This window comes from Sceloporus undulatus, chromosome 1 (assembly GCF_019175285.1).
Source record: "Sceloporus undulatus isolate JIND9_A2432 ecotype Alabama chromosome 1, SceUnd_v1.1, whole genome shotgun sequence".
Lineage (NCBI taxonomy): Eukaryota > Metazoa > Chordata > Lepidosauria > Squamata > Phrynosomatidae > Sceloporus > Sceloporus undulatus.
Window position 1 is genome coordinate 181,952,532 of NC_056522.1, and position 14,015 is coordinate 181,966,546.

Genomic DNA, 14,015 nt, shown 5'->3' on the forward strand with positions numbered 1-14,015 from the left:
TTTGTCTATGCAAATATATCTATCTGTATTCTCTCTTTAATACTTTTTTTGGTTTGCTCATCAAACCATTGGCAGGTTTCATTTTCATCAATTTTATTGATTGTACGTACAGTGCTGTGTAAATCTACAGCGCTATATAAATAAAGAATAATAATAATAATAATAATAATAATAATAATAATAATAATAAAGATTCTTTGAATTGCATTGCTCCATGCACCCTCAATATGTTGCTTTGGAAATGCTCTTCAGTTTCTTAAGCAATTTGCAATTCCAGAGCATGTCTTGCTATTTGAAATGAATCTACATCCTGTTGGACAGTTAAAGAAACAAGTCAGCTCTCTGGATTGCGTCTGAAAAGTTTGAGACAGTTGTAATTCATCTGTTTTGCATGTTAATAAATACCAAGATTTGCATGCATTGGATTTTACAACACTGAGCATTGTGACTCATGTCCACACAACTACTAATTCAAGTCAAGCAATAAATTTCAAATTTCTTTGTAATGACATTTGAAAAGTTTCATTTAATGTTTAGGCACACTATACGGTTTGAAAAAACACACCATGTAAGTTGGCTGTAGAATAACAAGAAAATATGAGAGAACTGATATATCTGAACTGTGCTCCAAGGCATGGCTATAAAATTTGTTCATGGCTGTTCCAAGTCTAGATTATTAACTTTTCAGTAGTAAATTTATTTTTTCAGCAGGAGATAGAATGGATATTTCCTACGGTTGATGATGATGGAAAACAAATTGAGATTAATTGGGCTTGATAGACCAATAAAACAAAGTTCATATGAGCTAGAGAGGAAGGAGTCTTGGAATTGTCTTGTACACTTTAATATATTCTACTTTTTATCATACCTGAAAAGTTTTTATAAGATGATGAATTTGATTGTTGTTCTCTTTTGATTCCTGGAAACCAAGACTGTGTAGGAGACACACAAGCACTGCAGTTTGCCTGTCCCAAAACATTTTGTGCCATAGGTGACTTTATACTGGTTTGATAGAAAAACAACTTTTTTGCAAAGCAATTATTTCTGTAGGCTTGCCAAAGAGGAAGGGGGAAAAAGAAATTTGAATACTGCATATCACACTTGAGACGTGCCTGTTTCATATTCTTCCTGGACCATTGTTTGTAAGATCCCCAAGAGTATGTGGAATACATAAAACTGAGTCAGAGAAAAGAAAGTTCATTTTTTTTCAAAATATGACAATTTTCTCTTTTAAAATCTCACTTTCTTTAGAATGTGTGTAGTAGGATGCCTTCTGGATTTGGATTTTAGAAACATATCTACTTTCTGCAAGTGTTTTATTTATTTAAAATGTTTTTGGCTTGATCTTTAGTACTTCAGGCTTATTAGGTTTGGAGAAATGCTGTGTGCAGAATTCCTGTTTGTGAAGGTTGTGACGTTTTGTGGATGTTACTGCACCACAAGTTATGATGATTGCTTGGTGGCCAGTTGTGAAAGGGCAGGCAGGTGATTGCTTTAATAGTCCTAGATGAGGGCTACATCAGGTCAATTCATGCTGATTCGTTTGAGAAGGTTTAAATGATGATGAGTTGAAGGTTCCACCCAAACTGTTTAATTTTGAACTATCTTTCTGTTCTGACATTTAGCAAAAAACTGTAGGAACATTCAACACTTTTTTAAAAAATTTCAATTGGAGATAAATGTGTCATGATTTGTTATATCATGACACATGTGTGGTGTGAGGCAAGGAAATATGAAAAACTGAAGGAGATAAATAAAATGGAAATAATTTGCTGATTGAGAGTAAATTTGACTGGAATAACTTTAGAGCACTTGAGAGGTACAGTCTTTTGAAATTGTCACTAAGTATTCATTTAAAAAAGAAAATACAAAATTAACAAAGTTCACTTTTATAAAAGAGAGCCAGGGTGACATAATGATTTGAGTGTTGGACTACAAGTCTTGAGAACGGGGTTCAGTTCCCCACTTGGCCATGAAACCATTGGGTGGCCTTGGGAAAATCACATGCTCTCAGCCTCAAGAGAAGGTAGTAACAAACCTCTGAACAAATCTTGCCAAGAAAACGGGTTGCCATAGGGTTGCTGTAAGTCAGAAACAACTTGAAGGCACACAACAACAGGCAATACCTTCTGTAGTATCATCATAAAGAGCCACCCAGGAGACTGTTCTTGGAAGTGTGGAAACAATAGCAACCACTCATACATGTTGGGAGCATCATCCTTTGGGTCCCAGCTAATTAGAAGTAGTTGGTGAGTGGCATGATTATTAATATGCTTAATTGTCATATTTATGGGGGATTGGACTGAACAGTGACTCATTCTATTCACTCTATTGTATGAATGGAGAGACTAGAGAATACTTTCATGTGCTTTATCATCACATTCTACATCCTCATAACTGAAGCAGGGTCTGACTGAAGAATCTCATATGGAGGTCCTTGTTTGATTCACACCTTAGTATTGGTATTTCAGACAATCGGGGGAAGCATGCTTTCATGTAATCTCTTATTTATTCCAGCATGTTTTAATAATAATTTTTATTTGGACTTGTGATTAGGTTTGAATAAGAAGTTGAAGAAAAAAGGTGATGCGCCAGAAAAAGAGAACGATGCAGAAAAACATAAGGTATAAGAGAACATGCTGTAATAGCATTAAAGTAATATGATCTTGCAAATGGGTCTGTTTAACAACTTGTGAGTTGGCTGGGGTGAATGGAGTTGGCAGTGAGTGCATAAGAGGTTTGGTATGCTAACTTTAAGCATGGAGGCTAAACGGTAAATCCTCAAGTCTGCAAGTAGTATTTTGCTGTATACTAATGAGATCATTCTTAAACCTTGAGGTTGGCATTCTGCACATGTTTTGGCTTCAGCAGTCTTATAGGATTAGCTGCTCCCCAGCAAATTGGTCACATCAGCATTATATGTAAAAACAATTTTCAACCTCATTCACATAAATAGAGTTTTTTAAACACTGTTAAATAAACAAATACAGTGCACCTGCATCATATGCGGCTTTCAGCATATGCTGAAAGCCATGCAGGGAGAAGGGGTGGTGTGTCCCATAGGGAACAATGGGGCGCGCACCTATAGCATGCGCGTGTTGCCACACCACCACGTGCACAAGCCCCATTCATTTAAATGGGGCTCAAGCATATGCGGAATTTGCTTTATGCAGGGGAGTCTGGAACGGATCCCTGCATAAAGAAAGGGCGCACTGTACCATCTTGTTACCTAAGCAGTTACTGCATATGGGTGAGAAACAACTATGGGACTGGGTGCAAAAAGTTAAAAATACATAAAAAACTAGCTAGAGGTATGTAAAATAGATGTAAATTTAGCTGAAATTATGTGTAATTATTCATTAAATTTGATTAAATTCATCAAAATTTATACAGTTCCTTAATAAAAAAAACATCCATAGTTGGTAAATTAATGTATTTGTTTAATATCATATCCTTTTACTTTTGGTGAAACATTGTAATATACACAGTGTAACAATGCGATATATACACTGTACCTCTTTCCTATGTATTAAGGAATTACTGTGTGAATTGGTTTAGTCTGTCTCTCCAGCAGATAGACTCCACTTAGTAACGCATAGGGATTATTTTTAGGGTTAATGCATGTGACCTAGATCATATACAGTGGGATCGTGACATCCTTGAACTTGCCATTCGTGGATTTGAGCATCCATGGACAGCAAGCCTACGTTGTTCCCAGTGCTGGTGTGTGCACACAGTCCTCCCTTCCTTCCTCTCTCCCCTCTCCTTCTTTCTTTGAGGCTTCTTCCCCAGGATTGACTTTGGGGGCAGTTTGGAGGTGGAGGCTGGATTCCAGAGAGAGCCAAAGCCAGCACCAGGGCTTAAGTCTCAGAGCCTGGAGGTTCCCTCCTGGGTGTCGGGTCTGGCAAGGGAGCTCCAAGACCTGGCTCCGGCTCCGGCTCCCTCCACCCCCGAAGCCAAACCTGAGGAAGAAGCTTCGAAGTGGGGGAGAGGAATGAAGGAAGGTGGGAAGGAAGGAATGAAGCTAGACAAGAGAGAGCCGAAGGAAGGAAGGAAGGAAGGAGAAAGACAGAAAGAGGGCATAAGGTAGGAAGGAAAAAAGTAAGATGGAGGGAGGAAGGCAGGACTTCAGTGCATTTGTCCCTAATGGGACTTGAGCATCTGCAGATTTTGTTATCCGCGGGGTGTGTGTGTGTGTGTGTGTGTGTGTGTGTCCATCCAGAATGGATTCCCTGCAGATGCCAAGGGCTGACTGTATACCATTTGGTGTGCATGTAATATTGTGCTTGGATATAAGGGGTTTTTTTTTCATACTTTCTCATATTTAGAGCCTATGTGACTGGGAACAGAATGAAATCAACTTCTGTCACTTTAAAGAAAGTTTCCTCTTAGGGATATCCAAAGAAATTACATTGTTCAAACTGCCAGGGCCTGGGTGAGACACTGCCTTGGGAGCCTCATCTACCGTATAAACTCATCTATGTCTAAAAATGTATGCCCAAAAATTGACCTCAAAATCCCAGGTCGACGTATTTTCGGGTCACTATGGAAATGTGATAACAGCTCTTTCAGATTTTCCCATGTGGTGCAGAGAGAGGTTTATTTCTCTCTGAAGCCAAGCGGAAAGAATCCTGGACGATTTATTGATATTGCTGTTGAAGAATCCTTTTCCTACCTGCGCGTCTGGCTGAAATGAAAAGTGAAAAGATGAAGGAAAAAGCTTCAATGAGAGACCCTCTTGCCGCATGCACACATACACACACTGAAGCAGCTTCCAAGTTTACCCATGACCTATCTACACGTCATGGCAAAATCCATAATTTTGGCCCTAAAACCTGACCTCAACTTATACATGAGGTCGACTTATAGTTGAGTATATACGGTAAGCCGTACTGAACTCTCCACAAGAAGAATAGGATGAAAGTGTAACAAATAAATAAATTGATTAGACTATGCATACTTAGTCTAGTTTCATTGAAGTGAGAGTGATACTCTTCATTGCTTTGCTTTCATTATAAAGTACTCTCATCCTTGCCAATAAAACTGTTTTGTAAACAGATAGGCAATTATAGCTGTTCCTGTTGTGAATTAGCAAGACAGACTTTAGATGAGACTCAGAAACATCTGCAATCTATATTCTGTGAAATGTTGTGCAAACAGATCCTATCTGTTCTAATTCTAACAGGCCGAAATGTCTCTGCTGGTGATGGATGAGGAGGAGGATGAAAGGAGACACTTCAATTATGACAAGATAGTGGAACAACAGAATCTGAGTAAGAAGAAGAAAAAGCTATTAATGAAAAAGAAGGAACTGTTGACGGATGACTTCCAGGTAACACTATGGACTGTTTACTTCTGAGATATAATTAAAATACTTGTCATTTTGATTTAAAATAGAACAATAGCTACATTATCATTTACATAAGAACGTATTGTTTACATTCCTTTGAAAGTGACATGTGAGGGATTATGTTCCAAACCATGAATTTTGCACCAGAAATCTGAAATTACTTTTTGTGTTTGTTTATTTGATCTTCTCTTGTGGGGATAAATTTCCAAGGACTCGTATTTTCACAAGGGCTCAAATAATAATTCCTGAAATGAAAGAGAAGAGCTGAATATTCTTCCTTTTCCTTGGACTTGGAAATATATATAATGTACACATGTGGAAAAATAAGTCAAGGATTGCATGTAAGACGCTTGTTAACAATGTAAATACATATATAAAAGACATTAGAGGTGAACAGTATATGATCATTACCTTAATCTTTGACACTAATGAGAAACATTGTGCTGCCTTAGGGCATAGTAATTATCTCTTTAATACAGATATTACAGCTTTAACATTGGGAAAACTTATGCTTAGAATCTTTCTCCTTTATTGATTCAGTTCTCATCCCATCTGCTTTTATCCATTTGGATGCATAGCTATACAGATATTTTCTCACCTTATCTTCTCCCCTCAATGTTTTATGCATTGTTTGATATGTCCCTTTTACCTGGGGATGCCTTTCTTTTCTTTTTTTTAGAGGCAACCTTTTTCTTCATTACATAGCAATGTTTACAGACTGGTAAATATATTTCCTGAGCACAATTTTTCCTGCACATTTAAGACAGGCTCACATGTTTACTATCCAAGAACGTGGTATATATAACAGGATGGCAAGCCACATGTGTGCTTAGCCATGGGTCATGCATCTTCACATCTTTCCACCCTACAAGAGGAAACTGATGTGCTAGGCTTACCTCTTGAGTACATAATCAGCATCTAATATGGAATATTTAATACTGTAGGATGGGGTGAGGAAAGTGTGGTCCTAGAGCAACATGCAACTCCCCTGACACTTTTAGACTCCCTGGGATCCCCTTTTTCTTACCCGAAAGTGTAAATTGCCTCCCCTGCCTCTGTGAGCAGCAGCAGTTCACCAGTTCAGTGAGCTGTAGAGGTCCCCTGCACTATTTAACATCACAAAACACCCAGTTTTGAAAAACAGACATAGATTTCTAGGCACTTTCAGGTTTGTTTTCCATTTTTGGCAGAAGATTGACCCCTGGTGATGCTGGGTGGAAAGATGGTTATCCTTGAAGCTGGCTAATGACCAGAAGCAAGAGGAGGAAAAGATAAACTTTGAACTGTCAAGATTGGTTTAGTGGGAACACTTGGTACAAGGAGGAAAGGAGGGATAGTCCTGGGAAGGATAAATATTTTGGTTTGAAGACAAATGGATGTAGGCACAGAAAAATGTTTGAATTGCTTTGCTTTTAATATACTGTGTAACAATCAAGTGCTTTATTCCTGACAACATTGTTATGCTGTGAATAGCTTTAGTTTTCTGAGTAAGGTATTCTGTACCTGCTGACACTTGTGTTTCTGAACTGAAGTTAGCCAGTACATGACAGCTGTACATGAACATACCATAGTAAGAAATCAACATTTCCTTTTCTCTTAACTTTCATGGTTAAAATTAAAACAACTTTTCTTGTTCTCAGGTAAATGTTGCTGATGCCAGATTCCAAGCCATGTATACTTCCCATTTGTTCAACTTGGATCCATCAGACCCCAACTTTAAGAAAACAAAAGCAGTTGAAAAGATTTTGGAAGAGAAAGCTCGTCGAAGACAGCAAGGGCCAACCACAGCAACTGAGAGAGAGGACAGTGCATTGGACAGGGAATCTGCTTCCAGTAAATCCTTAGATCCTGCTCTGTCCATGCTAATCAAATCTGTTAAGAACAAAACAGAACAATTTCAGGCAAGGAAAAAACAGAAAGTCAAATAAGTGGACCTCTAAAATTGGTGAAAAACTCTGGACTTTGAAAGAAATCAGCTGTGTGTTAGACTTAGACACTAACATATCCTGAATCCTTCTCCATTTTTTCTATCGATGAAGGTTGAAATGCTTAAAAAAATAGTTGCCACATTAATTGCAAAGTTCATCCTAAAACAAGCATAACATAGCTGATAACTAGTTTTTATTTATTAAAAGCATTTTTTTATTCTTATAATGGAGCAGTTGCTATTGATTCTATGCTTTTGGTGTAATAATATGCTTGATATGATACACATATTAAAGAGATCTGCAAGCATAATGGAATAACTGTAAACAATGTATGAATGCCTAATTAGATTGTATGTAAATACAGTTACACTGTATGTAATTAGTATAGATGTATATCTTAAAAATCATTTTAGTTGATTTAATTATGTCATCTGTAAAGTTTGTAAAAATGTTATTAGGATAATTTTTTTAAAAATTGCTTTCAGACAAAATCGTTTTTAACTCCCCTCCCCCCTTTAAAGTAATTTCTATAAAAAGTTTCTCTTCTTTTCCAGAGGCTTTGATTTGTGTAGGTTTCCCCCCCACATTTTTAAATGTATCAGTTCATTGGTAAAAAATCACAGACTCACAGAGTTGGAAGAGACCACAAGGGCCATCCAGTCCAACCCTATGCCATGTAGGAAATCACAATCAAAGCACCCCCAACAGATGGCCATCCAGCTTCTGTTTTAAAACTTCTGAAGAAGGAGACTCCACTATATTCCAAGGCAATGTGTTCCACTATCGAACAGCTCTTACTGTCGGAAAGTTCTTGCTAATGTTGAGGTGGAATCTTTTCCTGTTGTTTGAATCCATTGCTCTGGGTCCTATTCTCTTGAGCAGCAGAAAACAAGCTTGCTCCAGCCTCAATAGGACATCCAAATGTAGGGTATTAAGTTGCCCACTATGACAATATTTTTAGACACAATAAGGAATTTATATATTAAGTATTCAAGTGGCTAGATATGTCCTTGCACTGCTGTACAACTTTGAGTCTACAAAGAGATTTCTTTGTGGTTTTAGTTGATTATTACTATATAGATTACATCAGTATATTCCACAGAGATGAGCCAATGACTCTTGACACAACCTGGAGTCAGGTGGCTGTGAAAGAAATAGAATACTCTTCCAAATTTAGACTGTTAATTTTCCCTTTTGCTGGGGCTTGCCAGCTGCATGTTTCTTCTGAAGGGACAAAATATTGTCCTTCAGCCTTTAATTGGCAATCGAATCCCCCAATAAACCTGGCTGCCAACCAAAAGTACAGAGCATACTATCCTTTTGCTGACTTGGTCTATTATTTCTATCTCTTCAACTAATTGGTAGCAGCTGCTGTTTCCAAGTCCTAACAAAACAGGTATGGCTGACTGGTTGTATTGGTTGTATTGTCTTCCAACCTCATGCCATAAGGTCATAATTAGTTTGTGTGCTAAGAACTAAGGTGCACACAGTTGACATTTCTAGTGTTTTTGAGAGATCTTCTGTGGTTTGTTAATCCACTTTAACCCATATATAAAGGTTTGGTGTTCTGTGATTTAAGCAGAATGTGATGTGATGTTTAAATGTGTTTTCACATCAGATTTTTGAAAACAACTTACTAGCAAGGCCAAGAAAGCACGATCTTCACTGTACATTGGGAAAAGAAGTTTAATCCTTTGCTTGCTTGCCATGGTAGTGATCAAATTGCCTCTCCCTATGGCTAGGGAGGATTTTATTTGGATCCATGGTAGGGAAGGAAAAGTTTAAATCATACCCTCCTCATGAACTGTTGTACTGATAAAAATCTACTTTTCAGGCTGTAAAGCAGCCTTTCTCAACCTTTTTACCCTGGAGAAACCCTTGAAATAATGTGCAGGTTTCAAGGAACCCCTGCATAAAAATATGAAGAATAAAGGGTTTTCCCCAGTTATGATATCTTACAGAACCCCTAGTGACCTGTCAGGAAACCATAGGTTTCCGAGAGCCCTGGTTGAGAAACCCTGCTGTACATTTTTAAGAAACCCTGGCATGATTACTAAAGACACACATAGTATTGCTCTGGTTTGACCCTTATTCACAGAACTGAATTGGTTGAATCCAGATTTGGTCAGAGTAGACACAATGGAACCAATAACCACTAAAATCCTGTTATTTTTGAATGAGTCTCTTCCAAGTAGCATCCATCCCATTGAGTTTTTATATTTTCAAGATTAGTTCTGGCTGGCTTGACAAAAGTACATTTTTGTTAACGCAGCATGTGCATTTTAAATATGTAATGCCAAGATAGAATCATAGGATGGATGAAGGTTGCCAAATTGTTATGTTTACTCCTCCTATTCACAATATCTTGGATTTTGTTAATCAGGATCCAAGGAAGATACCATGATTGTACAACCCAGAGAGGATTTCTGTATTTTGCCTAATTTTGTTCTGAGCTGGGATCTTGATGATGATAGAGGTGAATATCTTTGATGGGCAATTCCAATAGCTGAGTGTCCTTGATGGGTGGAAGTATGGTATACCCAAAGTTCTTTTGCCATGGCAAATACTTATTTTGGATCAGGAAGTTTAAAAAATTCTTCAAGACCTTTCTTCCCAGTTTGTCTTTGTACTAAATGAACATACTCTTTACCCTCAGGAAACAGGTGGAAGTGAGTGGAATTTCAGGAGCATGTTTCAAAACAACAATACAGAATAATAATTAGTGTTAATAATATGAGGGGGGGAAATGTTCCTGCCCTCGGTATCACTTCCTGGAAAAAACTCGGGTCCATCCTTTTCCAATTTTTAGAAGAAGGTCAAATAGCACTTTGGAGATACAGTAATACATCTAGCTAACTAGCCATCTATTTATTCAAATGCATACATGCACCCCCACTATCTATCAATACATATACATATATAGACATGCACACGTTTCTTTTTTGTGGTCTCTGGATCACAAATGGGTCATCTGTGCCTGTGCAGTACATCTTTTGGGACCTTCTAGACCAGTAGAATGCATTTTGGTGATATCTTCTGTGTTTCTATCCAGCATGCGTCCTGCCTAACCCTCCATTCCTTTTTTTTCCCCACTGCAGCAGCACCATGAGAAACTTTCTGAGTGTTTGTTCCTTCTCATTTTAACTTAGTGTCTTGATAGGACTATCTCTTAATATTGGATGTGGACTTCAAACTATCTACTTGAGAGTCTCCTTTGGCACTGGTTGATTAATGTGATCTGGCTTTGCCCACATATGATGTCTGATCCTTCACTGAGTAAATGCTACAAATGGTCAAGCATTTGACCTACAAGTCAAACAAGCAGATCCTTGCATATCAGATTCAGTTTTTCAGTAGGTAAAAAGTTAAGCTCCTGCACCAGCTTCCCTACTTTTAATTTTTTTTATTTTGTGCAGGTAATTAAGACATCTTGGGCAACACCATTGTCTATCCCTTTGATCTTGAAGAAAATAGCAGGTCTGTACATTGAACAAATAATACATAAAGCAGATTCCTCAGTGGAGGAAAGTAGTGTGGAAACTGTAGGAACGAATATCAACTGGAAGATATGTAGAAGACACCATCATACTGGCTGAAAACAGGAAAGAATTGGAACAACTACTGAAGAAAGTCAATGAATAAAATGCAAAGGCAGGTTTACAGTTAAACATTAAGAAAACAAAAATAATGTCCACAGATGACTTACATAACTTTAAACAGACAATGAAGACATTGAGATAGTCAGAGATTTCCTATCTTGCCTTAACCATTAATCAAAATGGAGACAGCAGTCAAGAAAACAGAAGAAGACTAGGATTTGGAAGGGTAGCTATGAAGGAACTAGACAAGATCCTGAAGAGATACCACTCAAAGATACCACTGAACAAAATCTGGATTGTCCATGCCATGGTATTTTCAATGTCTTTGTATAGTTGTGAAAGCTGGACAGTGACGAAAGATGATAAAAAGAAAATCAACTCATTGGAAATGTCGTGCTGAAGGAGAGTTCTACAGTTACACTGGACTGCCAAAAAGACAAATGGTCTAGAGCAAGTCAAGCCCAAACTCTTCCCCAGAAGCCAAGATGACTAAACCGAGACTGCCATACTTTGGGCATATCATGAGAAGACATGATTCTCTAGAAAGGCAATAGTACTTGGCAAGGTGGAAGGCAGCAGGAAAAGAGGAAGACCTATTGCAGATCGATAGACTCATACAAAGAAGCCTGGGCCCTGATAGCAGGGTGACTTGGAGGTCTCTCAGTCATGGGTTTGTCATAAGTTAAAGTCAACTTGATGGCAGTTAACAACATCAAGTTTAGATACACATGTGTGCAGGGTAAGCTACAAGATTTTATCTCTGTCACTGAAAAAATGGCCAGATCGCTTCCATCCATCCATACTGCTTTTGCTAAATAGTCCCTTTTTCTGACATTGCTCTTTTGGGTAGGTCAACTGGAGTTGAATCATCTGCCTGTGGTGTTTTTGGCATGTGTTGAGATGTGAGAATTACCAATGTAGGAGTCAAAGAGATGGGGACAAGGCAAATAGCTATGGGATGTGCTTTGGTTTCAAGTGTGCTATGAAATAGCACCTTTTACAGCACACAGCTGAGCATTCAAAGATTTCATTTTAAAAGCACTGGCTGATGGAAACTCTTGGGCAAGGTTTAATCATTTGTATCAGAAATATGAGCATGTTGGAGCGACCACAGATATTTGGACTTGGCCCACTAGTGAATGTATTTGGAATGTTTTCATGGCAGAGCTTTAGGAAGAAACTTATTTTGAGGAAATGCATAAAACACACTTAATTTATATTCCAGGTGCCGTAAAAAAAGTCCTTCTCCTCATGGGCATTTAAAGCAATCACTCAAACCTTCTTACATGACTAATTTCTGGTATTTCTCCTTGCCTTCCTATATCAGTATAATTGAAATAATATGCAAACAAACAAATGGCAATCAGCAACAAATCACAGTTCAAATGTCTATAACAGTTTACAGCTAGGACAATATGGTTCATGTCACTGGAGTGAGGAAAACTAAAAGATGACCTCAGCCTCTCTCCATCTGCCAACGGATGATGGTCTGATCCAAGGCCTTTCTTCTTAGAGTTATAGAATCATAGAGTTGGAAGAGTCCACAAAGGCCATACAGTCCAATTCCCTGCCATGAAAGAATACACAATCAAAGCATTCCCCACAGATAACCATCTGTCCTCTCTTTAAAAATTTCAAAAGAAGGAGACTCCACACTCCAAGGCAGTACATTCCACTATCAATAAGGCCTTGCTGTCAAGCAGGTTTTTGCTAAACATTTAGGTGGAATCTCTTTTCCTATAGTTTTAATTCATTGTCATGTTTACTGCCTAAGTGCAGTATCTTACATTTCTCCCTGCTGAAATGCATTTTGCTAGTTTTGGCCCAGTTCTCTGAGCTCTCAAAATCATTTTTAATTCTGATTATGTTTTCTGTAGTAGCCGCTCCTCTTAATTTGGTCTCATCTGCAAATCTGCGTATGCTTCTTTTATTAATAGTTCTCAGATTTCAACCAGACTTGGATTAAACAGCCCTTCAAACAGATCATGTTTTCAGATAAACGTGGAGAAGTTGGCATCTACAGTTATGAGATCTGGATCTTTTATTTCATTGGAGAAGGACAATGACAGATGTGCAGATCTTAAAGTAGCCTGAATATATATTCTGGTCCATGATGAGAAGTAATTCGTCAATTACTTCTTAATCACACATATGTCTACAAGGTCAGTTCCACAGTAAGGCAGAAGGAGGCAGTTAATTTTGAATTTCATCAGTGAAAGTGCAACAAGTTGTTCTCCTTTTCTGAAAGAGAAGAGCTCTTGTAAGATTTTCTGCCTCTGTTGCTAAAACGACTATCTTCAAGGGGTAAGCACCCTGGCTGGGTAATTAAACATCATTTGCTGCTCCACCTCAGGTAACAAAATGTTGTGGGCTGCCCCTTCTCTTTTTGTAATGTAAGCCTTTAAACATTCCAGATTAGTCCACAGTTCACATAATGGTTGGCTTTTACTTAGTCTTTATCATACAATATTATTATTTGGGGATCAAGATGAATGCAGGAGGCAAGATCTTGAGTGCCCAAATCTTCTCTCTTTGCCCTGTTCTTTCTCCAATAGCTTTACTCACTCTAGACTTTATCTGGTTTAGGTGTTTATGTATTTATTTTATTAGTTTTTTTGGGGGGGGGGGGGTTGGGGGAGCTATGTGGCCATGTTCTAGAACAGTTTATTCCTGACGTTTCGCCAGCATCTGTGGTTGGCATCTTTTCTCTGAAGATGCCAGCCACAGATGCTGATGAAATGTCAGGAATAAACTCTTCTAGAACATGGCCACATAGCCCCAAAAACCCACAAAATACTATGGATGCCAGCCCTGAAAGCCTTCGATTTCACATATTTGTTTTATTATTTATTAAAATATTTTTATCCTGCAGTATAGCTGAAGATAACTGTCATCCTTCAGCCTGTGAGGGAGAGAATAGGCTGGCCCAGCTCCATCAGGGCTAGCCTGAAGAAGAAGAGCCCTCCCTCCGGTCCATCTGCTTTGGTCCAGGCCTCAGAGGGAGAGAAGAATACTGGACCTGATTCCCTCCCCCCCACCATTCCCTTCTCCTTTTGTGTCGTGTCTTTTAGATTGTAAACCTGAGGGCAGGGAACCGTCTATTATCCCCTCTGTTGTAAACCGCTCGGATTCCCAGTG

General features: G+C 38.3%; 1 protein-coding gene across 1 annotated transcript in view; it reads left to right on the forward strand.

Annotated features, from left to right (window-relative positions):
• The window catches only part of LOC121925692 (ESF1 homolog), a 53,273-nt gene extending 45,588 nt beyond the window's left edge, over positions 1 to 7,685 (forward strand). The window contains exons 8-10 of the mRNA XM_042458159.1: positions 2,557 to 2,624; positions 5,186 to 5,332; positions 6,991 to 7,685. Of these exons, the coding sequence (XP_042314093.1) occupies positions 2,557 to 2,624; positions 5,186 to 5,332; positions 6,991 to 7,278 (503 nt within the window). The 3' untranslated portion in view covers positions 7,279 to 7,685. The remainder of the gene's footprint in view (positions 1 to 2,556; positions 2,625 to 5,185; positions 5,333 to 6,990) is intronic.
• The last annotated feature ends 6,330 nt before the right edge of the window (positions 7,686 to 14,015 follow it).